The sequence below is a fragment of the Giraffa tippelskirchi genome, chromosome 8, assembly GCF_054371585.1.
Source record: "Giraffa tippelskirchi isolate mGirTip1 chromosome 8, T2T-mGirTip1v1.2.pri, whole genome shotgun sequence".
Classification (NCBI taxonomy): domain Eukaryota; kingdom Metazoa; phylum Chordata; class Mammalia; order Artiodactyla; family Giraffidae; genus Giraffa; species Giraffa tippelskirchi.
Genome location: NC_137282.1, coordinates 145,193,806 through 145,218,488, shown reverse-complemented (window position 1 = coordinate 145,218,488; position 24,683 = coordinate 145,193,806). Strand labels below are relative to the sequence as shown.

Below are 24,683 nucleotides of genomic sequence, written 5' to 3'. Positions count from 1 at the left end.
CTCATTTGGCAGGGAGTAACCCTTGGGGTGACTGACTTTGCAGCTGAGGTATGAAGAACAGTGAACTTCCTGGTTCCCTCTCCCCACAAGCGAGACAGGAGCCCATGGACATCCAGCAGCAGCAGAAGCAGTCCTCTCAGGTCATGAGCTCGGGCAAGGATGGGACCCATCTGCACCACAGAGGGCAGGCCTGTAGCTCTCCCACTGGGAGATGCCAAGTCAGAGTCCCTGAGTACTCACCGTTTGCCCAGGGATGGGACTTCCGTGAAACCACCACTGCTGGGCAGAAGGATGCAGGTGAGGATGGTCTTTAAAGGGACAGAGGGTGGTACAAGTGTATAGTTCTCTCTCTTCCTTTTAGCCTCTTTGCAAATGGTCTGAATCATTTCTGAAAGTCCTCTTGGTCTATTTTTTTCACTCTTGGTTTTTTTAAAAGCACTACTTTGCAGTATTTCTTAGGAAATGATTTGTTTAACAAATATTTGCTGCCTCTGTGTAAACCATCCCTGACTGCTTTGTGCTCAACACTAGGGCAAAGAAAGAATGCCCAGTAAAATTTGTGAAAGACTTTCAGTGGTTAAAAAAGATGACTGGGTGTCTCTTCTGTGGAATACTAACCCTGTCTGGTAGTTCTCACATTAGGGATCTCTGATTCCATAGGTCTAAGCCATTGCTTATTTTTCTAGATCATTTACAACTTTGTAGAGACAAATGTTAATTTACAGAACACTGAGACTAATAGAAATTGTTTCTGTCCTTAGCGATGCAAATGACTTCTCTCTGATAGAGAATATAAGATTTTGCAAATCAAATCCTCATTTAAACCACTTTTAACATTTTTTACTGGTTTTCTTATTAAAAAATAAGTTAAATAAATTATTTGCACAGTCTTTTTTTATATTTACCTTTTAAAAAATTATCCTTTATTAGGACATACAGAGTATTCATTGTAAAGCCATTACCACTACAAAATAGCTAAGAAATGATACAAAACAGTACACAATCTAGGGTTAAATTTTATGGAGAAAGGACAAGTATATATAAATGAGGAAGTAGGTTTCTGTGAGAAGTAATGAGTAATCAAACAAAAAACCATGATGCTTTAGTCTCAGGAAAAATTGCCAGAACCTATTTTGTCAATAAAAATTCTACTGTATTAGGAAGGTTAACAACAACTGATTGTTGATTGTTTCTTTAATCCTCACAACAATGACATTCATCAGATACTGGGAGGAAATTTGCTTATGGCATTGGCCTTAGGCTGTTATATTTATGTCCAGTTATGACTCTGTTCCGGCTTGTATGGGTAGTTTTTATTTTATTAATTTAACTTTTCCTGCACATAAAACATGTCACTGAATTTGCAAAACCTCTTTGGAAAGGCTCTCTAGTTACATGGAATCCTTTTGCTGATAGAGAAATAAAAGGTTTACACTCTCTTTTTTTTTTTTTTTGACTCAGTGATATTTATTGGGCTTCCTGGTGGCTCAGTGGTAAAGAACCTACCTGCCAATGCAGGAGATGCAGGTTCCATCCATGGATGGGGAAGATCCCCTGGAGAAGGAAATGGCAGCCCACTCTAGTATTTTTGCCTAGGGAATCCCATGGACAGAGGAGCCTGGTGGGCTACAGCCCATGGGGTCTCAAAAGAGTCAGACACGACTTTGCGACTAGATGACAACTAAATGAACAGCATGGCCTGGGTGCTAAGGGATATTTAGAAGAAACACATGCATATAGATAGCCAAGTTCTCTTCTCACAGCTTGTTTGTTGATACGGTGGTACTGATAGCACAGGTAATATTATTGAACTCTCTACTTTATAGTGGAGACAGAGGGACACAGGGTGGCTTGGCTAAAATCACATGTAGAGTCTGCAGTGGAGGTGGGACTAGTACTCAGGGCTTCTAATTCCCAGCATCATCCACTTCCCTACCAAAAATATACTGCTCTTAAGGATTGCAAATAAAGTCAGGGACTCCCTCATTCCTCCCACGTTCAGGGTGATTTTCAGTGGAAGGCTTCTCTTCTCACGATTAGAGGAAAAGGGGACAATTTCCACCCCTTCCTCCAGACCCCAGTTTCAGTTCGATATTTCAGGAGTGATTTGGACCTCCTTGATTTAACATTTAAAGAACCTGCCTGCAGTGCAGGAAACCTGGGCTTCCCTGGTGGCTCAGACGGTAAAAACGTCTGCCTGCAATGCGGGAGGCCCCAGTTCGATCCCTGGATTGGGAAGATCCCCTGGAGAAGGAAATGGCAACCCATTCCAGTACTCTTGCCTGGAAAATCCCATGGACGGAGGAGCCTGGTAGGCTACAGTCCATGGGGTCGCAAAGAGTTGGACACGACTGAGCAACTTCACTTCACTTCCAGTATTCTTGCCTGGAGAATTCCATGGTTAGAGGAGCCTGGCGAGCTATAGTCCATGGAGTTGCAAAGACACAGACACGACTGAGCAACTGATACACACACATACCCAGAGCCCTTACACTTATTTGTTGTTTTTCCATGATGACTCTCAAAGTATCTTGGGTTCCCAGCCATCCTGTGGGAGAGAATGGGGCAGAGCTGGAGTCACTCATTCTCCCAGCCAGGCTACTTGTCTGGCCCAGGTGTCTCGGGGAGTCCTGTGGCATCCTCTGTGCGCCCCAGCACCCCCAGGCCTTGGCCCTTTCCTGCTTTTCACTGCAGGAATAATGTCCAGCACTTCTGGCTCAGGCACTGTCTTCCTGAAGGACTTTCCTTGGGCAACAGCTCAGACCTCACTCCTGCTTCTTCTGGGACTTCTCCTGCTAACTGCTCTTGGTTTCATCTGGAAACTTCGCCGAGAGAAAGATCAAGAATGCTGGACCAAAGGTAAAGGAATCAGAAGACCGAGGCAGTGAGGTCCAAAGAAGACTATGGAAAAGGAATTGGACAGAGGGGAAGAGAGAGGACCAGGACTAAGAGGACGAAGGGGATTTGAAGTTGAGATTTTTATATTCAGTCTTTCCTCCCTCAATACCAGCACCCCCACCTCTTTACTTCCCTGATCCTGGGACCCTGACTGTGCCCTGGCTTTCCTAGTTTGGGGAACATTAACTGGACTACTTGCACACGTGATGCAGCAAACGGTCTCCCACAGGCCCTTTTCATGTAAACCTGGCCCCCCTTCTCCTATGAACGGTACTGATTCATTTCTTGTCCTTTTGCAGAGCAACTCCAAAGAGAGCTCCGTAAGTTCTGTACTTCCTTCTCCTGCATGTACGATTTGAGACCCTCTCACTTGTCATTTATCTCATGAGGTTTCTTTGTTCTACTTCAGGCTGGAGAAAAGCCCAGAAAGTGGATGGTGAGTAAATTGGAATTTTAGTTTTTCATCTAGGGCTTTATCTGCTTCATTTAATAGGTGCCTTTCTCATGATTTCTTTCCTCTGAGGCCTTGCTCATTCTTGCACCATCTGGACTTAAGCCATATAACCCCAAAAGCTCTGTTGATATGTCATGGATGCCCCAAAGGTTTTTCAAACCTGTGGCCAACACTGAATTCCATCCCCTTTGCTGTCAACCTGCCCTTCCTCCTCCCCGCCCCTCACCATACAATACTACCACCATCCACCCAAGGATTCTCTCCTTCCCTCAGGGCAAGTCCTTTTACTGCTTAGTCCAGGACCCCTTCTCAGGCATAGAATACCTCACCCAATCTTTCTTTCTTCTTTAGTCACAGATCCCTGGGAGTAGGTTATCAAGACCCTTCTCTCAACAGCAAGCTGCTTCTGTTCCCTCAAGAGCTACTGCTGCCCTTTTCCTTTTAAGACTTTTCGTTTAAATAAATATTAGGAAACAGACAAAAAAAAAAAATCTAAAAAAACAAACAAACAAAAAAACCCAGCATAAACAAGAGCTTGCCTGTGAAAAGTTTTCCATAGTTTAGAGTTTCAAAGTAAACTTGCTAAGATAGAAATATGATTACATTCCTCTTTAGTCCCAAACCATCTGTGGCTTCCCATTGCTTTCTGCCGTCTTACTGGAATGGATATTTGTAAATTCTAAAAGAATTTTCAAATTTCTAAGAAAAACTGTCTTAATGTCAATGTTTGTCAAAACTAACACAACCTAAACAGATTCTACATCACCTGCTTAATATCCTTTTTTTTTCTGTTAATCAATTATTGTGTGAATGGTTCTAATTTCCAAGCTAACTGCTGTGTTCATAATTGCATTAGTGACAAAGGAACTGTCTAAAGACAGATTTTAACTTTCATTGCTACATTTTTTAATTGGCTCCCTCAGGACTTTGAAGATTTATTTTCAGAGGAAATTAATTTGTGTCTAACCGAGGTTTTTACATAACTCAATTGAAGAAACACTACATTAAAAGGTAAAGTCCAATCTGCAATTTTTATCCCTGCAATGCAGTCACCCTTAATGGTCCAGTCCAATTTCTGTTCCATCCCTGGACACTCCCTTACATGCCTCACCCCACACTGGACTGACCACACCACCAGCAGTGCCCCACATGTATCATTCATTTTCCCACTTCTGTGCCCATTTCCTCTGTCTGTTCATCACATCTGGTTGACCCTGTTTTTTCTACTCATTCAGACAAACTGGGACAGGCTCCTTAACCTCTTTGAAGTTCTACTTTTCCCACCTAGAAATTGATTTAACTGCAACTACTACTTTCAGCAGATGTTAGGAAATGAGATAAAGGTGTGGAGGATACCCAGTACAGTCATAGCACGTAGCTAAGTTCAGTGAACATTAGCTTTGATCCTTCATCACCACATCCTTTTCCCACACCTCCAAAGGTGATGTAACCCCCAACCTCAGAGAAAAAAGAGAAGGGAGGGGGGCAAACTTCCTGCCCCGCCACCTGCTGATGCCCTTTCTGATCTGTACGCTCCGACTTCAACAGAGCAGATGTCTTTTTCCCTTTCTGAGGCTATTTCTTCATTCTTGTCCTGGATCGCTCACTCTCCAGCTTCCCTCATGGATTCTCTATTCAATTCATTCATTCATTCATCAGCTCAACAAAGATCCACAACTGTTAACTATGTTACTAGTAACTAGTAACTAAGTTATTCTTTTAAGTGCCCTAGGCACAGAAATGAACACAACAGAAATATCCCATTCACAAAGAATCTACCTTCTAGTGGAAGAAGATAGAAAAAACCAAAATAGTATAATATACAGTTTGGCACATGATAATAAGTGCTCGGGAGATAACAGAATATTGCATTGGAAGGTACAGTTTAAAATAGGGTGGTGAATTGTACACCTGTAACAAAATATTGTACATAAACTATACTTCAATTTACAAAATTATAATAAGATAGGGTGATGATGAAGTAGAGGAGCAAGTCACAGGAATAGCTGAGGGAAAAGCATTCTAAGTCGAGAGAACCACAGTGCCAAAGCCCAGAGTCGGAAACACACTAGTTTGTTTAAAGAGTAGCAAAGGGGTCGGTGTTGCTAGAAGGTAGGGAGTGATCAGGAGAATCGGAGCTGGTAGAATCAGAGGGGTTTGGAGGGCCAGATCACACAGCCTTGAAAGTCATCCATGCTGGCTTTGGCTTTGCTTCTGAGAAAGGAGCCACTGGTGAGTTTTGAGCAGAAGGGGAGCTGAACCTGACTTATGTTTTGAGAAGTTACCTTAGATGCTACACTGAGATTGACTTGGTGGCACTAGAGGTAAAGAACACACCTGCCAATACAGGAGACATAAGAGACACAGGTTCAATCCCTGGGTCAGGAAGATCCATGGAGGAGGAAATGGCAACCCACACCAGTATTTTTGCCTAGAGAATCCCATGGACAGAGAAGCCTGTCGGGCTACAGTCCATAGGATTGCAGAGAGTTGGACACGACTGGACCAGCTGGGAGCTACTGCAGACATCAAGGGGAGAGATGAGGGTGGTTTTTACCAAGGGGGAGTGCTGGAAGTGGTGAGAGGGGCCTCAGTGCTGGATTTATTTTTAAAACGGAGTAAAAATACCCTTGTTGATAGTGTAGTGCAAAAGTAAAGGAGTGGATCAAGGATGACTCCACGGTTTTTAAGCCTAAGAAACTATAAAAATGGAATTGCCATTTTTAGGCAATAGGGAAACCAAAAGAAAACCAGGTAGTTGGGGCAAAGGGAGGGAGTAGCACAGAATCAAAATGTTGAAGAGGGTGTTAGTGATCCAAGTGAAGATGCAGAATAGGCAGTTGGATAATCAAGTGTGCAGTCCATACAGGAGGTCAGGGCTAGAAATATAAGCTATTCTTTCTTCTCCTCTGTATCTTTTTCTTTTTTTGGTGACCTTTCATAACTTAAAATGCCTTTTTTAGATTAAAAAATTTTATTAATTGGAGTATAATATATTTACAATATTGTGTTAGTTTCAGGTGTTCAGCATGGTGATTCAGTATTTTTGCAGGTGTTAGTCTAAGTCTTCCCCCATATAAATTAAGTAGCAAGTGTTAGTCTGATCTCCATCCTACAGATGTAGAAATGGAGACATTGAATAGTTGATTAAACTGGCTTTGGGTTTCATGGCTAATGAGTTGTGGCTAATAACACGTTGGGATCACGTTGTAAATTAGCTGTGAGCTAATAGTGGATACAGCGCTCAGAGCACATGGGCAGCTGCCCAGGTGAGTGTACAAAAATAAATAAATAAATAAGTGTGTGGGACTCCCTAATCACAGCAAGAGGTGACATATTAACTATGAAAATGACATGTTTCCTGCAGAGACTAGCTAAATAAGAGACAGATTTCCAGGCCGCTAGCCATCCTTACTCCATGTAGGACAGTGTATGGAGGTCACGGAAAAGATGCAGGAGATGGGGTCAGGTGCCTGACTGTGGGAATGACTGAAGCATGATCACAGTGAAGAAAGGAGTGAATCCCTCAGAGTTCTGTCCTGTGTCCAGGACCATGTCCCCTGTGACGGCAGCCTTCACGTGTTTGCCTAAGCTGGTGCCTTTCAGCTACTGAGGCAAAGCTGTCCAGTGTGGGGAATTCAGAGAGATGAGTAAAGAGCTCCTAGTGGAGTTGGAGCCAACTTGGTTCTTAGGAACCAAGAAGGGGAAAGAGAAGAGTACATTTTGTCTGGCCTCCTTTCTCCTAGACATTTTCCCTTTTAGGAACATGAGGGAAGGAGCCCAGACGAGCTCTGGGGATGAGTGATGTCGGTGCCAAGGAGGGAAGGAAAGGCCACCAGAGCAGAGAAAGGGCCAAGAAATGTATGGCTCTCACTAGGGAGCACTCACCTCTCTTTTTTTCTATTGCAGGTTGGAAAAAAGCTCGATCCTATGCTGGTGAGTGACTGTCTAATTCTTACGGTCTCAGGCCCAGGACTCCATAAAAGAAGATCTTAGTGGTCTTTCCCCATCTTCCAGCTCCAAATAGTGGCCTGGCTGAGCAGGCAATGAATGGAGACCCAGGGAAGATCCAAGTAACATCAAGATCAAGTACTACCCAATTTCAATTCAGCACCTGTACCTTGTCCTTTCCAGAAGTCTATACCATTTTTTTTTTCTTTTTCCTTCTTAAAGGGCTCCTCATCTACTTTCTCTCTTGAGTTTCTCTACTACTCATGGCAACCCACTCCAGTAATCTTGCCTGGAAAATTCCATGGACAGAGGAGCCTGGCAGGCTACAGTCCGTGGGGTTGCAAAGAGTCAGACATGACTGAGCAACTATCACTCAATATCTTCAGCATCATGGACCTGAGGGTACAACTAGAAAGGTTTCATTCAAACGACATTTGGTTTCTAGTGGGTTCTGTGCATCTTAGAGGAGATGTTGTCCACCTAACTTCTCTCCCCTCAGAGCATCTCATTAGATAAACACAACAGCAGCATATTGCTCCATTTCTTCAGTATTCAGGACAGATCAGATGGGGATGTGGGAGCTTTGCTAGATATTGACCTAGGGCCTCACTCTACTCTACACTGAGCCAGCAAATGGCAGAAAAAGGAATGCAAATATTGTGAAAAGATTTTCTTATTGATGAGGCCTGGAAGCAGCTGACTCTTCTACTGGATACCCAAGAGGGACTAGAAAATGTCACCTAGCTATGTACCCAGGAGGAAAAGGAGCCAATGTTTGATGAACCCATAAAAGTTTCTCCCATACAACTCTTCTAACCTGTGAGATTCAGGGACAGTCTATTAAAGATGGGCATTCATTTGATCAGATGTTTTACACAGTTGGCCAAAAATCTCTGGCCAGATGATCCTCTGTGAAATGCCCTGGGGCTTCAGGTTGGCAGAGAGGTGTGGTTAGAGGCTGTCCAAGGACCTTCCCCAGTCCTTTATTCTGCAAACATTATTAAGCACCAATTGTGAGGCAGAATCTGACAATGCTAGACAGTAGGAATACAAAGATGAACAAACATAGTCTTTACTTTTTGGGGTCCTGGGCTGGTAGAAGAGAAATATGAAATAAACTATAATAGTGCAGTGACATGAGAGGGGGTTGTACAAAATGCTGTGGGGGATGAGAGGATGAGGTGGGGGGTTTTGTGATTAGCCACCCCTGCTCCCAGGCACCTGGAATCTCTGGATTATCTCCTCCTTGTAAGTCTCTGAACTCTCTTAATAGCTCTTTGAAGTATGATCTTGAGGACATCTGGGGGAGATACTTACCACTCCAGCTCTTTTGTGGAGGAAGGAAGGCAATTTCATGGATTAGGAACGGCTTCTTTTCTCCTCGCTTCCCAGTCACTGAGGGCCCTGGGATACCGGAGTTGACAGGACATCTGTTCTCTCTCACTCTTTCCACAGCTCATGTGACTCTGGATCCAAATACTGCCTTCTTTGAACTCTTTCTGTCTGAAGATCACCGAAGTGTGAAGCGGAGAAACTTGTGGCAGAATCTTCCTGAAAAACCTGAGAGGTTTTCTTTTGACCCTTGTGTGCTGGGCCACAGGTCCTTCTCTTCGGGGAGACATTACTGGGAGGTGGAAGTGGGCGACAGGACTTACTGGGAGCTGGGGGTTTGTGAGGAAAACGTGGATAGGGCTTGGGGGATCACAGAGTCACCTCAGAATGGATTCTGGGCTATGGAACTCTATGCTAATAAGTACCAGGCCCTCACCTCCCCTCGGACTGCCCTCCCCTTGAGTGAGCCCCTGAGCCGGGTAGGGGTCTTCTTGGACTATGAAGCTGGGCTTGTCTCCTTCTATAGTGTGGCTGATGGGTCCCACATCTACACTTTCCCCCGGGCCTCCTTCTCTGGGCCTCTTCGGCCTTTCTTCTGCCTCTGGTTCTACCACCCAACCCCTCTGACCATCTGCCACTGAGCCCATCTGTCCCCATCCTTTCTCTCAGTTGAACGTCCAAGGACAAATTCGTCATTGGGACTGAGAAGTCACATTTCTGGGGACAACGCCCCCAAGACTCCAGCTGAGCCAGCAATGAAGGCTGAGCCCCTCTGACCTTTTCGGCAGAGAAAGACTGGAGACAGTTTATGATTCTCCAGAGCTGAGTGGTACGGAGGCCAAAAAGGACAATGCAACCCCATAGAATGTTGTCAAGAGAGTCTGGTCTTGTCATCCCAGCTGGAAACTGAAAAAGGAACCCCTAGAGAAACCAGAGACAAGATACTGATGGAAAGACTACCTGGGTGGAGTGTGATCTCTGGTCTTGAGTTCCTTGTCTTTAATGTCTGCACAACCTAACAGCTGGAAGCTGAATCTGGATGGCGCTTGGCTGTTTTCACCCTCTTTTCATACAAAGACTTTATTTCATTTTGACCCACGTGCAGCCTGGGGAGAGGCTAAATAAAGTTCACAGAGAAAAGTCACTTCTCCAGATCACTCTGTTGGTCTGGGACTTAATGGCACCTTCAACATTCTTACATCTAATGCCAATCATAGTGCCTCTAAGAGTCCAATCATTCCTTATAAAGCAATTGCAATGATCCTTTCAATAACACTTTTCACCCCAGATCCAAGATTTACTTTTCCAGTGTGTGAATTTGTTTACTGCTCCTTTCCCTAATTATCTTCCTACCTTTAGACTATTTTACTTCATCAACAGTTAAGTGCATATTAATTTTTTTCTATGCTTATGCAAATACACACACACAGAGTTTTTCTAATGAAAGTTGGGCTTTGTTATATAATTGTCCCATGACATACTTCTTTTACTTAATATCAAGTCTTGGTGGCTCAGATGGTAAAGCATCTGCCTGCAATGCAGGAGACCTGGGTTCAATTTTCGGGTTGGGAAGATCCCTTGGAGAACGGAATAGCAACCCACTCCAGTATTCTTGCCTGGAGAATCCCCAAGGACAGAGGACCCTGGCAGGCTACAGTCCATGGGGTCGCAAAGAGTCAGACATGACTGAGTGACTAACACAAATCTTAAATACTAATCTTTCATTATTTGCAATCAATATGGTTTTGTTTCTTCCCTATTACAAATAATGCTACTATAAATATCTTTGTATGTGAATCAATAAAAGTATTCTCAATAAAAGTGTGTTAAATCAATGAATTCTTTCTTGCTCCTTTTCATATATATTTCTCCTCAGGACTTAATGTAAAGGTCTGGATAAGAAGTAGATCTGGAGCCTATTTCTCTGGAAACTGTAAAGTTAAGAGGACAAAATGTTGTGCCTAGAAACCCCTTCTCTGAAGTTCAGCAGTTTTAAAAATGAAATTTCTCAGTGAGTCAGGAAGCAGGAAGCACTCTGAGAAAGTGGTTGTTATGCCCCTTTGCAGTTGTTTTACGACCTTGGGAGAAACACTATTTCCTGTTAACTGTCTGTTTTCCCAGCCTGATGACTTGGAGGGCAGATTTTTAAGTCCCTTGGACTCTCTTATCTATAAGAATGGACTCCTTGTACTACTCGCCCAAACTGGATTTGAATAGTAAGAAGCAGGGACCTTTTGCCTCATTGCAAATGAGAAAGCAAGAAGGGTCACCACCAGATCTACTGGAACCATCTGAGAAAATTTGGCAAAAGCTGTCTTGTTGTATCTGCTCAAACCCACACAGTCTGATCCAGAAATATTGCCTCAATATGTGCCTCTAGTGTTCTATCAGGATGTAAGGTATGTAGGCTTCATTAAGCTGGACTCCGTGAACTTCCTTGAATGGGTCACGTAAGACATCATACCTTACCGCAGAAAGAATGCTAACTCTTTGTAAGTTAAAAAAAAAAAAAAAGGCAGAAAATAGAACTTGCACAAGCATCCAGCTATCTCTACCACAGAGCCTAAATTCAAACTTTTGTAATATTATTCAATTCCAAGAATTTCCTGGTGATCCAGTGATTGGGACTCATGCTTTCACTGATGTGGGTCCAGGTTAGATCCCTGCTTGGGGAAAAAAAACATATATATAGATATAGATAGATAGATAGATAGGCTTTCCTGTATAAAATATATTATATACATAGGCTTCCCTGGTTGCTTAGTGGTAAAGAGCCAAAGCAGGAGATGCAAGAGATGAGGGTTCAATATCTGGGTTGGGAAGATCCCCTGGAGTAGGAAATAGCAACCCATTCCAGTATTCTTGCCTGGGAAATTCTTTGGACAGAGGAGACTGGTGGGCTATAGTCCATAGTGTCACAAAGAGTCCAACAAGACTGGGCACACACACATGTATATGTTGTTGTTGTTGGTTGTTTAGTCACCAAGTTCTGTCTGACTTTTCGTGACCCCATGGACTGTAGCCCACCAGTCTCCTCTGTCCAGAGGATTTCCCAGTCAAGAATACTGGAATGGGTTGCCATTTCCTTCTCCAGGGGATCGATCTTCCCAACCCAGGGACTGAACTGTGTCTCCTGCATTGACAGGCAGATCCTTTACTGCTGAGCCACCAGGGAAGCCCATATATGTGTATGTACGCATATGTGTATGTGTGTGTGTGTGTGTGTATATATATATATAATTAAATTCCATCAGCAAAGCCATATTTAAGTCGTTTGAGCTTTAATCATTGTCCCAGGAGGCAAACAAATTGTCTTGGGAGGCTCTAGGCCACAGATAGGACCCCTTTGTCCCAAAGACCACTAACAGAAACAGTATCCACAGACCAGCCAGACTCTAACCTCGGGGAATAAGAATCCTGCTAGCAGAGGAGAAAGAAATACATACGAAAATACAAATTTAGCACAAATAAGGCTCTGAGGGTTCATGAGCCTTCTCAGCAACACCCCAAATAAGAATTTTTCTGAAAAATGTAAAATATGCCAATCAGTCACCAGAACACTGCTCTGGAAAATGTGAAAAATTATATTATTTGATAATGAATCTGAGATCTGAATTTCAGAGGTGCTTAAAAAGGTGGAGAGGGTGGTTTTCTGTTCATTTGGCTTTACTGTAAAATATATTCCCCTCCACGTGCCCTGTACATGCAAACAGACGTTAGCCAAAAACCACAGAAATGTTTTAATTAATGCATGTCTTCCTCTCTTCACATGTTCAAACCTTTTATTTCTCTACTCAGTAAATCTTTTATGAGAAAAAATAAATCTATTATCATATATAAGACATAAAGCTGGTGTATATAACAAATACTGATTTATACATACATACATTTGCATAAATGATTCAATTAGGGAAACACAGAGTGATACAAAGTAAGAATTAGGCTGAGATTTTTTTTTCACAATCAAAACACTTTCAGTTTTCAAACCTCCTCACTGGTTTCTGCCCAGCAACTGATGAGAACCACCCCTCTGAGCCAATCCAAAACTAATTCTTTCACAGACCGATTCTTACTCTTTGCCCGAGTGAGCATGCATCTCTCTTTTTCCTTTCTTCCAGAGAAAAGAGACTCTTATTTATAATGAGGAACTATCGATTATCTTTACTCTGTGGGCTGTAATTTTCAGATGGGATTGCCAAGAGGTAAGTGTGGGAAAATAGGTAAAATCCAGGGTGACGAGCCTTGGAAGGAGGGAGACTGAAGAGCTGAGAGTGGGCCTTGCCCAGAGAAAGTGAGTGGGGCTCGGGTGTGCTGTACTCAGAGGATGAGGCGGTGGAGAGAGCAAAGGCTAAAGACCTGAATTTGAGCATTTGTGGGAGAGTCACATGTGCATGAATGGAGAAGACAATGGAGAAGGAAATGGCAACCCACTCCAGTGTTCTTGCCTGGAGAATCCCAGGGACGGCGGAGCCTGGTGGGCTGCCGTCTATGGGGTCGCACAGAGTCGGACGGACACGACCGAAGCGACTTAGCAGCAGCAGCAGCAGCACATGTGCATGAAAAAAGCTTGCTCTTAGGAGATTACTGTGATCAGAAAGGAGCAAAGGACTCTTATCTCTCTTAGTCATCTCTGGGAATGTGTTCTAAGAGATTCTGAAAAAAGGTATGCCTTAAAGATTTGCATGTAAAGATGTTCATTACAGAATTATTTGTAATTTAAAAAATCTGAACCAACATATGCAACAGTTGGAGAATGGATACAAACATACTGTCCAATCATGAAACAGATTTTGAAAACATGTTTTTAATAAAGAGTTTTATTTCTAATTGTAACAAAGCTGGATTTAATTTGGAGATTTAAATTGTATCAACATTTTGCTATTGAATCTTATTTATGATGAACAGCTTTAAACATGAATGTTTGTGTTAATACTTGACTTTTTTTTCTTTAAGAGTAGTTTCTACAAGCGGAATTTCTGGGTCAAAAGATAATTTTGACCATTTTCAAGCATTTAGTATATATCTATGGTCAAAATACTTTCAGAAATCCTTATAGTCCCATGAAGCAAAGTATATGATTACTATCATAGATCATTTAAAATTTATTCCTTCATATTTTTCTCTGTTTTGATGTTGTCTATAATCAGGAACAAAAAAACCCCCAATAATATCCCCACAAAATTAGTGAAAATATATTCCTCACTCTGAGGACAGCATTGAAATTGTTACCTATATAATGATGATAATAATAATAATGTCCTCTCTCTAGCATCTTAGGGAGCAGTTTTGAAGAGCAGAAGATATGGTGAAAGGCAATCTTTTGTCTGAGGGTATGTCTGAGTTTCATGCAGACTCCCAAGAAATCCCAGCTAGACAGATTTCTACTCCCAGCTCCTCCTCAACCCACTCACTTCCCTCTGCCAGCCTTGTTCTCAAAGGCAGTTCTTGGCACAGGTTTAAGAGTAGCAGGTACTGTGAATGCAGGCCTTATACTGGTTTGTTTAGGGCGAATTAGTGTGAGGAGATTTTACTTATTTATTGACATACAGTTGATTTACAGGAGTTGGTATTTTCTGAACAGCTAATATGTTGCAGTCAGAGTAATTATTTGTAAAAAAATTTAATTGCTGAGTAAAACATGAAAACTTTTAAAACTGAAAACATCTGAATAATTTTCAAAGATAGGAGGCAAAGCACAAAAGTGTCTTTCATTCAATCTTCAATTTTCAGTTTAGCATGAACTCTTTTAAGGTCATTTGGACAGTAGCCTGCCAGGCTCCTCCATCCATGCAGATTCTCCAGGTAAGAATATTGGAGTGGGTTGCCATGCCCTTCTCCAGGGGATCTTCCCCACCCAGGGATCGAACCCAGTCTCCTGCATTGCAGGCAGATTTTTTACCATCTGAGCCACCAGAGAAATCCAAGGTATAAACATGTACATACAAATTCATAACTTAGGTTTTGTTTTTTAATATAATCATTAATTTTCTCTGCAGTGTGTTTTTTATTTATTTAATATATCTTGATTTTCTGGGTTAGTGACTATAAATTACTCTTAACTGCCACACTGAGTTCCCTCCTACAGATCAGCCTTCAACCAACCAGTCTTCTGTTAGTGGTTAGAGTGGCTGGTTAGCTTGTTTACCCATTTTTTTTTTTTTTACTTTTAGAAATAATGTTTCAGTGTCAACCTTACACACAATTCTCTCTGCACCCATGCAAGTGTTTTAGTAGACCAGATATCCAGAAGTGAAGGTGCTAAGTCAATTGTGTACATTCTAAACTTGTTGTTTCATAATGTGTCATGAGTAACTGAAGTTCAAACAGATTTTTGAAATCACAGAGCTGGTGAATCATAGTGCCATGACTTACCCCCCACACCCTTTTCATTTCCAACATCTAACACGTAGTGGGCCTGGTACACAATGAGTGCTCAATAAACATTTGTTGAAGGAATGTAAATGCCTGGATGAGACCTGGCCTTATTCTTAATTCTCCAATTCACTCGCCTTGGGGTTAAGAAGTGGTAGGTTCATGGGACTTCCCAGGAGGTCCAGTGGTTAGGATTAGGCACTTTCACTGGCAGTGGTCCAGATCCTGCAAGCCGCGAAGCTTGGCCAAAACTTAAAAAACAAAAAAAAGAAGTGGTAGGTTCAGCCTCTGATTAACCCAGGGAATCTGCCAGGATCTTGACCAAAGTCTGATGGGAGAGTGATGTGAACTTTGTGATGGCCATGGGTTGGGCCTAGAGGAGACAGATGGGCACACCCTGAGTCATTCGTCAGCACACCATTCCAGCTGACATTTTCAGGAAAGGAAAGAATACATGACGGGAGAAGGGAGAGGGCTCCATCTGGAGTTCTTAGTCTTGTCTTGGAATAATTGACTCTCAGGCTCTCCACTATATAGGGAGGAAGACAACTCTGGTGTGGTTGGAGGGGAAGCCAAGTTAGAACTCCAGCTATAATCAAGCCTGGCTAGCTGTCAAGGGCCCCACACTTCTCTTATCACACAAGGTGGAGGTGCTTTTATGGACCAAGATACATTTGGAAACACTGGGCTGGAACTGGGGAGTTGCAGAGGCCCTGCCTCTGAGCTGGGAGGGCCCCAGCACTTCATAGAGGCGTGAGCTGCACTGGTCTGCTGTGTGTTTGGAAGTTGACGTATTTGCCCTTCTGTGCAAGTGCCAACAATTACACCTCCACCCCTAAAAGGCACCTCCCTAGCAGTGCAAAGACCAGGATAGGGAAATTATCCATTGCTGGTGAGCCCAGAGGCAGGCCATCTGCGAGGGAGCATTGATAAACACAGGAGGAAAGGGAAAAAAGAAAGTGAACCATTTCCTTTTGAGAGATGTTTCTCCCACCAAAGAACAAATGTTTCCTCCCAAAGAATTTTTTTTTTTTTGTTCACGCGTAAGATTAGTTCCTCAACCAGGGATCGAAGCTGACAGTGAAAATGCAGAGTCCTAACCACTGGACCACGAGGGAATTCCCAGAACAGTTGTGAAAAGAGTTCACTAAAGGCTTACCAAGTTGCAACATTTGCATGTCCAGGATAGGCTTGCTCTTTGAAACCACTTTATTGAAAAATAAGACTAAATGCTTTAATACAACTAAGTCCTCAGTGGAAGCACAGGAGGCCAGGCTCTGCTCTCTAAGCCAGGCCAAAAGAGCATTATCATTATGCAGAAAAATGCTTATCTCCATAAACTCTCCACCTCCCCTCCTCTCATTAGTTGGATGACACCCAACTATTCTGATCATCTAAACTGAACTAAAATTCTAGTGAGTATTGATGGTTTAATATTTAAGCCCTCATCCATTCACTAATACCACAAGTATTCACTGAGGGTTCCATGTGAACCACCACCATTCTTACAGGTGTCTTACACATCAGGAAACAAAATAGACCAATATCATTGCTTTGTGGAACTTACATTCTAGCAGGTGGAGACAGACGATAAATGTATGATACGTTCACTGGTGAAAATGCAATGGAAAAAGAGAGAAGTTGAGGGGGATGGGAACAGTTTGCCACAATTCTGTGATCAGAGAGGGTCTCATAGAGGAACTGACTTTAAAGGAAAGACTTGAAGGAGGCAAGAGAGTGAGCTTGTGGATGTATGGGGAAGAGGGTTCCAGGCAGAGGGAAAGGTCAAGGTCGAGGTCTTCTGTCGTGTCCTGTCCAAGGAGCAGTAGGAAGAACAGTGTACCTGGAGATGAAGTGAGGCATGCAGCTCCAGGAGGGCCGTGCCAGCCACTGGAAGGACTTCAGCGTCTACTCAGAATGAAATGGGAGCCCGCGGAAGGTGCTGAGCAGAGGAGTGACAGGATGTGACTCAAAGAATGTTCTGGACATTGTATTGAGACTGTAGGGAACACAAGCAGACTCGGAGGACCCAGAGAGGAGAGTCCTATATTAATCAGGGTGTGATGGTGGAGGCTTGGACCTGACATAGCTGGGGAAGTGTGGGCGAGTGTAGAGATTCTGAATATACTCAGTAGAGCCAAGGATTTCTTGAAGGGTTAAGGTTACTGTCTGTACACTTAACATACATATTTTTACAGGAGATTTTCCATGTAGGAACTCAAAGGTGAAGAGACTGCCAAGCAGACATTCTGGCAGAGGAGGATCATGGGTCCTCACACTACTTATCCTGTGTTTCTCCCTGAGTCGGCCCTGGGGAGGCGGAGGTTCCCACACAAAATTCTCCATCTTCTTCCAGGTGGTATTTCTACCTGACTCTTTCTGGCATCTCTCTGTTTGCAGCACTGATGAAAATGGCTTGGTCCCTAGACTTCCTTCCATTCTACCTCCTTATCTGCCTCATCTCCGACCAGCTGCTCACTCCTTACTCAGGTAGGGAACAATGCTGCTTTTTGTATTGGAAGCAGATAATTACCTGTTTGCACCCAGTCAGAACCTTTGATCCCCTCATTCCTGGAAGCCCTGTTGCAAACTGAAGGCTCATATGCCATTAAGACAAATGTCCTTCTGTCAGGATCCTATTCCTCTCTAGGCTTTTCTAAGCCTGAGACACCCCCTTCCCATCATGGCCTCATGGAATTCCCTGTCTCCACTCTTCTGACCAGCTCAGTTTGCTGTGATTGGACCCCCTGGGCCCATCCTGGTCATGGTGGGTGAAGATGCCGAGCTGCCCTGTCACCTGTCCCCAAAGATGAGCGCGGAGACCATGGAACTGAAGTGGGTACGATCCAGCCTCAGGCAGGTGGTTTTCATGTACGCACATGGCAAGGAAGTGGAAGACAGACAGACGGCAGAGTACCAAGGGAGAACTGAGATTTTAAGAGATGACATCACTGCAGGGAAAGTTGTTCTCCGAATTCACAACGTTAGAGCCTCTGACAGTGGAAACTACCTGTGCTATTTCCAAGATGGCAACTTCTACGAGAAAGCCTTATTGGAGCTGAAAGTTGCAGGTGAGCCTCCAGGTTCTGTTCTGAGTGTGTTCCTCTTGGGACCTAGGAGTAGATGCAGAGTTTCTGCTCCAAATCCACCTCTCAGAGCTCTTGGCTGATCATCGAGAACTGCTTCCTCTGTCTTCTGACTTTGTTTCTCTGAGACCCTCAGGAAAGAAGCAGGTCTTCCTCCAGGAAGACCTCCTCTTGTACACTATCATGTCAAGTAAAGAGCTCCCTCCTGCCGACTGCCAGGGTCTAAGCTGGAAATTGGAAGGTCAGGATGGGAAGGATAAGAAAACATCTCCTTGGAGATGGTGCATGGTTGTCTGGGTTCAGTTGCATTCCAGGTGGCTTCTGGGGGCCCCTCCAGGAACTTGCTGCAGTGAGCCCTGGGAGGCTGACCTGTAAGGGCAGCATCTGTGCTGTCACTGTTCTCCAAACAGCACCCCCTCAGAGCACACTTGCAATTGGACCAGTTGATTTCAATCCTTGTTGCAGGAGGAGCAGTGCATGCCCTGTGGGAGTATGGGGGTCTCAGGAAGAGAGTGATAGAGGAGACTTGGTATAGACTTTGGGCTTAGGGGATTTAGGGCAAGGTTTATGGAAGTGGGCTTTGCTCTAGATGGGAAGCTGTCAGAGAGGAGGAGGTATATTTCTGTGGGTGGATAACTTCATAAATCTTATCCAGGAGGAAGACTAGAGTGAGGCTAATCTGGGACTGTTAAAGGAGTGGTGTCACTCAGCCAGGAAGGGGAATGTTTCGTCAAGGTTATGTTTGGGACAGTGCTCGTATTTTTCTCTATCTTCAAACATGATTATTGTTGGTCTTTTGTCTTCACCTGTCATAGTGACAAAGGGCCCTTTGATGCTGATATTCCATGAAATTGCTTGTGTTCCACAGGAGAACACCAAGACTAGACTCATATTCCATGTCAAGGGTTGCATATCTCTTTCTCAGGGCATATCTCTTTCTCTTGCCATGTATCTTCTGGCTGGGTTTGGTCCATGGGGAGCCATAGCAGAAGGTAGAAGGAGCGAGAGAGAGGGATCAGGATACTGATGCCCCTGGCTTACTCACTGCAAGGCCACCTCTAGATGGCTACATGCCCTTCCAGAAGATCACAGCTCCCCTTATGAAAGCTCTCGCTACATGACTCTCCTACTTTAGGTCTTCAAAACAGCTCCCTCTTCACTCTCCTTTGGGTTTAGGGGTGGGTAGTAACACTCCATTGTTCCTGGTCCTGGAGTACTGCTCTAGTCCATGTAGTTTTCTCCTCACTATGACCACCCTTTTGCAAACAGCTTCTTAGAAAACTCAAGTTTAATTATCTGAGTGTGCCATCCAATTCCTGTTGAGACCCTCACCGATATAGGAAGCTCCCAAGAATTGAGGCTCATTCATCCTTTCCACAGCACTGGGCTCTGATCCTCACATTCAAGTGAAGGGCCATGAGGATGGAGGGATCCACCTGGAGTGCGTGTCCAACAGCTGGTATCCCCAGCCCCAAATTCAGTGGAGAGATGCCAAGGGCCAGAACATGCCAGCTGTGACAGCACTTCCGGCTGCAGATGGAGCAGGCCTGTATGCAGTCACATCATCTCTAATCATGAAAAGCGGCTCTGGGGAAGGGGTGTCCTGTATCATCAGAAATCCCCTCCTCAACCAGGAAAGGACAGCCCGAATTTCCATTGCAGGTGAGTACCCTGCTTAGTTGCAGGTATACTGTGAGGAGCCATGGCTGTTGGAAGAAGAAGGATGTGAACACCTGGAACTAATATAATATAAGTAAGTCAATTATACTTCAGTTTAAAAAAATTCCTTAAAAAAGACATATGTAAAATTTAATCTATAGGAAATTAGACAAAATGACAATGGTTAAACATTAACCAATTGAAATCTAGTATAGCCATATTAAAAAAGAGAAAAGCATAAAAACAAATAAAAAATTTTTAAAATAAATTGTAAAAACAGCAAAGAAAAGAAAGAGGTGTGTGTGGTTCTCTGTGGTATACAGTGAAAGTGAGTCATTGAGCTGAGTTCCAGAGCCTTTTATGGAACTAGGGGTTTTTTTTTTTCTCCTGTTTATGTCACAAGGATTTACCGAGCATTTCCTATGTGCCAGAAACGGTGACAGGCAATGGAAACTGGAGAGAAATGGCGAAGATCGGATCCTTAAGCAAAGACAAATGACAAATTTGGGGGCGGGTGGGTCCATGGACAACTCATAATTTAGAGGAAATGCTAATCCTATTAAAATATAGTACAAACCAGTAGAAAAAAGAGCAAAGGATATGAATTATTAGTTCACAGAAAAGGAATAACACATGATAAGAGTGTCCAACCTCACTCACTAGAGAAATGTGTATTAAAATGTGTGCGAGTGGACAGGAGACTCAGATGATGTTTTATGTGCTTTTATTTGATACTAGAATCATATGAATGTAACTTATTGTAAATTTTAAGTAGAAAAAAACTTGATTATGATGCTTAAGTAACACATTTAGATGTGAGAGACAGACATTTCAAGACAAGTTCTGGTATTATGTTATTACTGTGTCTATAAAAACTTAGCAGGGCTTGCTGAAGTCTTACCTAAAGGTCTCTGAGAACTTAGGAAGAGAAAGATTTTAACGTCATGAGATGAACTGCGTGAACCCTGTCCTGAGGGTGAGAGGCTAAGACTGGATCCCATTGCAGACCCCTTCTTCAGGAGGGCCCAGCGCTGGATCGCTGCCTTTGCAGGGACCCTGACGGTCTGTTTGCTGCTTCTCGCTGGGGCTGGTTACTTCCTGTGGCTACAGAGGAAGGACAAAGAGGCTCTATTCATGGAGAAAGAAAGAGCAAAAAAGGAAAAAGAAACAGCTTGGGCAGAAAAGGAGAAAGAACAAAAAATAAAAGGTATCTGACCTGGAGAGGGAGTCTAAGGCCCATGCTTTGCAGGAGGGAGCTGGATCACCTCACCCCATCCCCACCCCTCGCACCCAACCCAGCACTTGGTCACCTTTAAGATTTATTTTCTAGAGGTCCTCCTCCTTCCATCCCCATAACAGTACTTTTTTTTCTCCTTCTTTTCCAGAGATGCTCCAGTATGAGCTCAGTAAGTTCTGATTCCCCCAGGGACCCATGCTTGTCTTCCTATCCCTGCTGAGCCTCTTAATGACTCACCACTTTTCTTCCATTGCAGAATGGAGAAAGGTCCAGTACATGGCTCGTGAGTGGCTCTGACATTTTCTCTGAATTCACATATAAGACTGTCTCTGCCCATATACTTTCCAGCCGGGTTCCTCAGCCCCTAACTCTGGCCTGGGACAAAGGAATGTTCTGGATCCTTTTTCCCAGGAAAAGAAATATGGGTGACTGGGGAGGGGGAAGTAGTTGGTAGGGATAATAGAGAGTGTTTCCTTTTTCAATAGAGAATGGGGCCTTTAATCTCCTTCCCTAAAGAAGAGAGGGGAGGTGAGAGTTGAACAGGCAGAGGCAGAAGGTAGGAAGGATGGAGTGGTCAAAAAGAAGGTGGGATGAGGCAAAAATAAGAGAAAGGAAATGACTTAGAAATGACAGAGTTCAGAGATCACTCTACCTTTCTTCCATTGTAGGTGGGGAGAAGTCTCAAACCTATCCAGGTGAGTGATCTGGATGTTCTCTGAGTTTCCTGGCACAGGTAGATAAACATTTAAACCTTTTCCCTGCTGCGTGACCCATTGGCATGTGCAGTGGGAATACTCAGATCTAACCCAGAGGCTCATTTTCTGTGGGGAGGACCACCTCTGTTTTTCTACAGCCTCAGAGAGGACCTTCAGATATAGTGTCTGGGCAGTTTAACCACTCCCCGCCCTGCCGACATACACACCCACACCCACACCCACACACAGCCTATTATAGCCTGGCCATGTCACCTGCGGCCCCAGCACAATAGAGTGAGGAAAATCCACCATTTTTGAGAGGTTTTATGCCTGATCTACCCAAGCTGTAGATGAAGGAAGAGACTGAAGAAAGGGACACAGAAAAGGCTCAGTGAGGAGAATGGGTGAGGGAAAGATCAGAATTAATGACCATTCCTCTTTGTGTCTCCTTTCTTTCAGAGTGGAAGAAGGCCCTCTTCCAAGCTGGTGAGTGAATCACTGTACGTCCCCTAGGACGAAAACCTGAGGGACCATATTCCCTTTTTCTTTTCCACGTCTTGAGATTCTGGGACAGCAAGTCCCTGTGACTGGGAGAGTTCTGGTTGGAGATCTCAGTCTCCAGCAGCCTTCCACTGAACGCCCAGAGAACTAGGGAGAATCGCTCTCCTGGGCTTCCACAGATCTTTATGGGAAGGAAGCGGCATCAGCAGTGGAGGTGAGGGGAGGGACAGGCAGGGTGAACTAATATTGCAGCGAGAGTGCAGATGCAACGTGACCAAGGAGAGAAAGCAATGCTCAAAGGTCATGTCCTTTCCCAAGGTCCATATGCCACCTCTTGCCACTGTGTGTCCTCAAGTTATTTGATGTTTTGAGCTTCAGTCTCCTCACTTGTAGATGATGATTGTAGTTCCTATTTATATGAGAGTTGAGGTAAAGAGTAAATGAGTTAATGAACCTGTACTTGGTCAAAAAACCAGCAAAAAAGAGATGGTATATTCAAAATGGGTGGTTGAAGAGGGCTTAATGAAGAAACTATTTACAAAGGGAAGAAAGAGAGCAAAGGGAAACCGACAAAGGACTATTCAGTCCCCAAGGGTTCACAACAGTTGGGTGCTATCACCATGCTGGACCTGAAGAGATGGGGAGGAGAGTGTTTGGCCCACAGGAAGCTGTAGCTCACGGAGAGGGCAGCCTGAGATGAGTCATCCCCTTGGTCAAGCATCACCCCCTGAAGCTGGCAGGGAAGAAGTGGAGGAGGAAATAAATGCCATGCCTCTCTTCTTGCTCCTTCCAATCTTCAGCTAGTGCCTCCCACTGACCAAACCCAACAGGTGACCAGAGGCAAGGGAGCCCAGTGTCACTGTGCAAAGAGGACAGATTTCCAGGGTCCAGAAGAGGGTAGAGGAACATGGAGAGTGGGCCTGGGAGCACATGAAGCCCTCAACATAATGCCCCTTTGCACAGAAAAGGACTGGCAGCTATTAAAACATCAGGGACTTCCTTCATGCCTGGCCCTAAACCAAATACACAACATGTGTTATCTTCTACCCTAAAGATTAGTAAATTTCTTAGCCCCATTTTTCAGATAAGAAAGTTGAGGCTTAAAATATTATACAGCTTGGGTCAATGGAAAAAAGAGAAAAGACATTCACTTCATGAGTGGTAGCACAAGGATTGAAATTTAAACCCATATGCCTATGGAGCACAAGCTTCCCAGGTGGCACCAGTAGTAAAGAATCCACCTGCTAATACAGGAGATGTGGGTTTGATCCCTGGGTCAGGAAGATCCCCAGCAAGAGGGCATAGCAAACCACTCCAGTATTCTTGCCTGGAGAATCTCATGGACAGGGGAGCCTGGCAGGTTACAGTCCACTGGGTCACAAAGAGTTGGACACTACTGAAGCGACTTAGCAAGCATCTATGCCTATGAAGTACAGGTGGGCAGAGTCACTTCAGGGAGAGAAACAGGAAAAACGTAGCTGGAAGGAGCCAGCTCTAGATGTTAGTTAAGCAGACCCTGACGCTCATCACTTTCCTCTTTCCTACTGAGCGCAAGCCCCCTAGGGCTTTCCTCTGGTGTTGCTGAGAGGGTCACATTCAGGGCAGGCTGTGGGCACCCAGCCCTGGACTTGGGCTTCCTCAACCAGACCCAGGGCTTGAGGGCTGAAGCTCTGAGATCTAGGAACAATGGTTCACCCATGATCCCCCCCCAAACTTTCTGCAGAGGATGTGATTTTGGATCCCAACACAGCGAACCCCATCCTGCTCGTGTCTGATGACCAGAGGAGCCTGCAGCGGGCAGATGAACGCCGAAATCTGCCAGACAACCCCGAGAGATTTGATTGGCACTACTGTGTGCTTGGCTGCAAGAGCTTCACATCAGGGAGACATTACTGGGAGGTGGAGGTTGGGGACAGGAAAGAGTGGCATGTAGGGGTGTGCAGGGAGGATGTGGAGAGAAAATGCTGGATTAAAATGACCCCGGAGAACGGCTTCTGGACTATGGGGCTGTCTGATGGGAATGACTACCGGGCTCTCACTGAGCCCCGGACCAAACTGACAGTTGCCAGCCCTCCTGAAAAAGTGGGGGTTTTCCTGGACTATGAGACTGGTGAGGTCTCCTTCTACAACGCTGTGGATGGATCTCATATCTACACCTTCCCGCACACCTCCTTCTCTGGGCCTCTGTGGCCTGTCTTCAGGATTTTGACCTTAGAACCCACTGCCTTGACCATTTGCCCGGTGTCAACAGGAGCAGGGAGTCCTGGTGTTCCTGATCTAGTGCCTGACCTTTCCCTGGAAACCCCAGTGGTCCTGGGCTCAGCTGATGAGAATGGAGAGCCTCAGGCTGAAGTCACGTCCTTGCTTCTCCCTGCCCAGCCTGCAGCTGAGGGTCTCTTCCCTAACAGCAGTGACAAATCGCAACCATAAAATGCTGAAGGCACACACAGTGTGAAGCACTCTACTAATATTAATACAGTTATTTATTCCATATAGAC

The 24,683-nt window shown here is 44.3% G+C and overlaps 2 protein-coding genes, 1 long non-coding RNA gene and 1 pseudogene across 3 annotated transcripts in view; 3 read left to right on the top strand and 1 right to left on the bottom strand.

Moving 5' to 3' along the window:
- LOC145518532 (uncharacterized) overlaps positions 1-407 on the bottom strand; it is a 36,067-nt gene extending 35,660 nt beyond the window's left edge. The window contains exon 1 of the long non-coding RNA XR_014062959.1: positions 237-407. This is a non-coding gene — a long non-coding RNA (uncharacterized LOC145518532). The remainder of the gene's footprint in view (positions 1-236) is intronic.
- On the top strand, positions 3-10,456 carry LOC145518531 (butyrophilin subfamily 3 member A3-like). Its single transcript, XM_081523200.1, has 7 exons — positions 3-297; positions 2,695-2,859; positions 3,198-3,218; positions 3,308-3,334; positions 7,262-7,288; positions 8,759-8,870; positions 9,305-10,456. The coding sequence occupies exons 1-7, from the start codon at positions 51-53 to the stop codon at positions 9,306-9,308; spliced, it is 603 nt and encodes a 200-aa protein (XP_081379326.1). The 5' UTR covers positions 3-50; the 3' UTR covers positions 9,309-10,456.
- Positions 10,457-10,811: 355 nt separating this feature from the next.
- Positions 10,812-11,089, top strand: LOC145519044 (small ribosomal subunit protein uS14 pseudogene; annotated as a pseudogene).
- Positions 11,090-12,694: 1,605 nt separating this feature from the next.
- On the top strand, positions 12,695-24,676 carry BTN3A3 (butyrophilin subfamily 3 member A3). Its single transcript, XM_081523199.1, is given in 12 exon segments — positions 12,695-12,837; positions 13,905-13,965; positions 17,408-17,497; positions 17,731-18,078; positions 19,474-19,755; positions 20,759-20,959; positions 21,138-21,158; positions 21,246-21,272; positions 21,658-21,684; positions 22,144-22,170; positions 23,909-24,579; positions 24,581-24,676. Coding segments are annotated over 11 exon segments (1,782 nt in total). The 5' UTR covers positions 12,695-12,837; positions 13,905-13,937; the 3' UTR covers positions 24,641-24,676.
- The last annotated feature ends 7 nt before the right edge of the window (positions 24,677-24,683 follow it).

Excerpts from the sequence above, each read along its gene's own strand:
- LOC145518531 (XM_081523200.1), top strand. The coding sequence starts at position 51 with ATGAAGAACAGTGAACTTCCTGGTTCCCTCTCCCCACAAGCGAGACAG. Across the intron at positions 298-2,694 it reads TGCTGGGCAGAAGGATGCAG|GAATAATGTCCAGCACTTCT; the intron begins GTGAGGATGGTC and ends TTTTCACTGCAG. Across the intron at positions 2,860-3,197 it reads TCAAGAATGCTGGACCAAAG|AGCAACTCCAAAGAGAGCTC; the intron begins GTAAAGGAATCA and ends GTCCTTTTGCAG.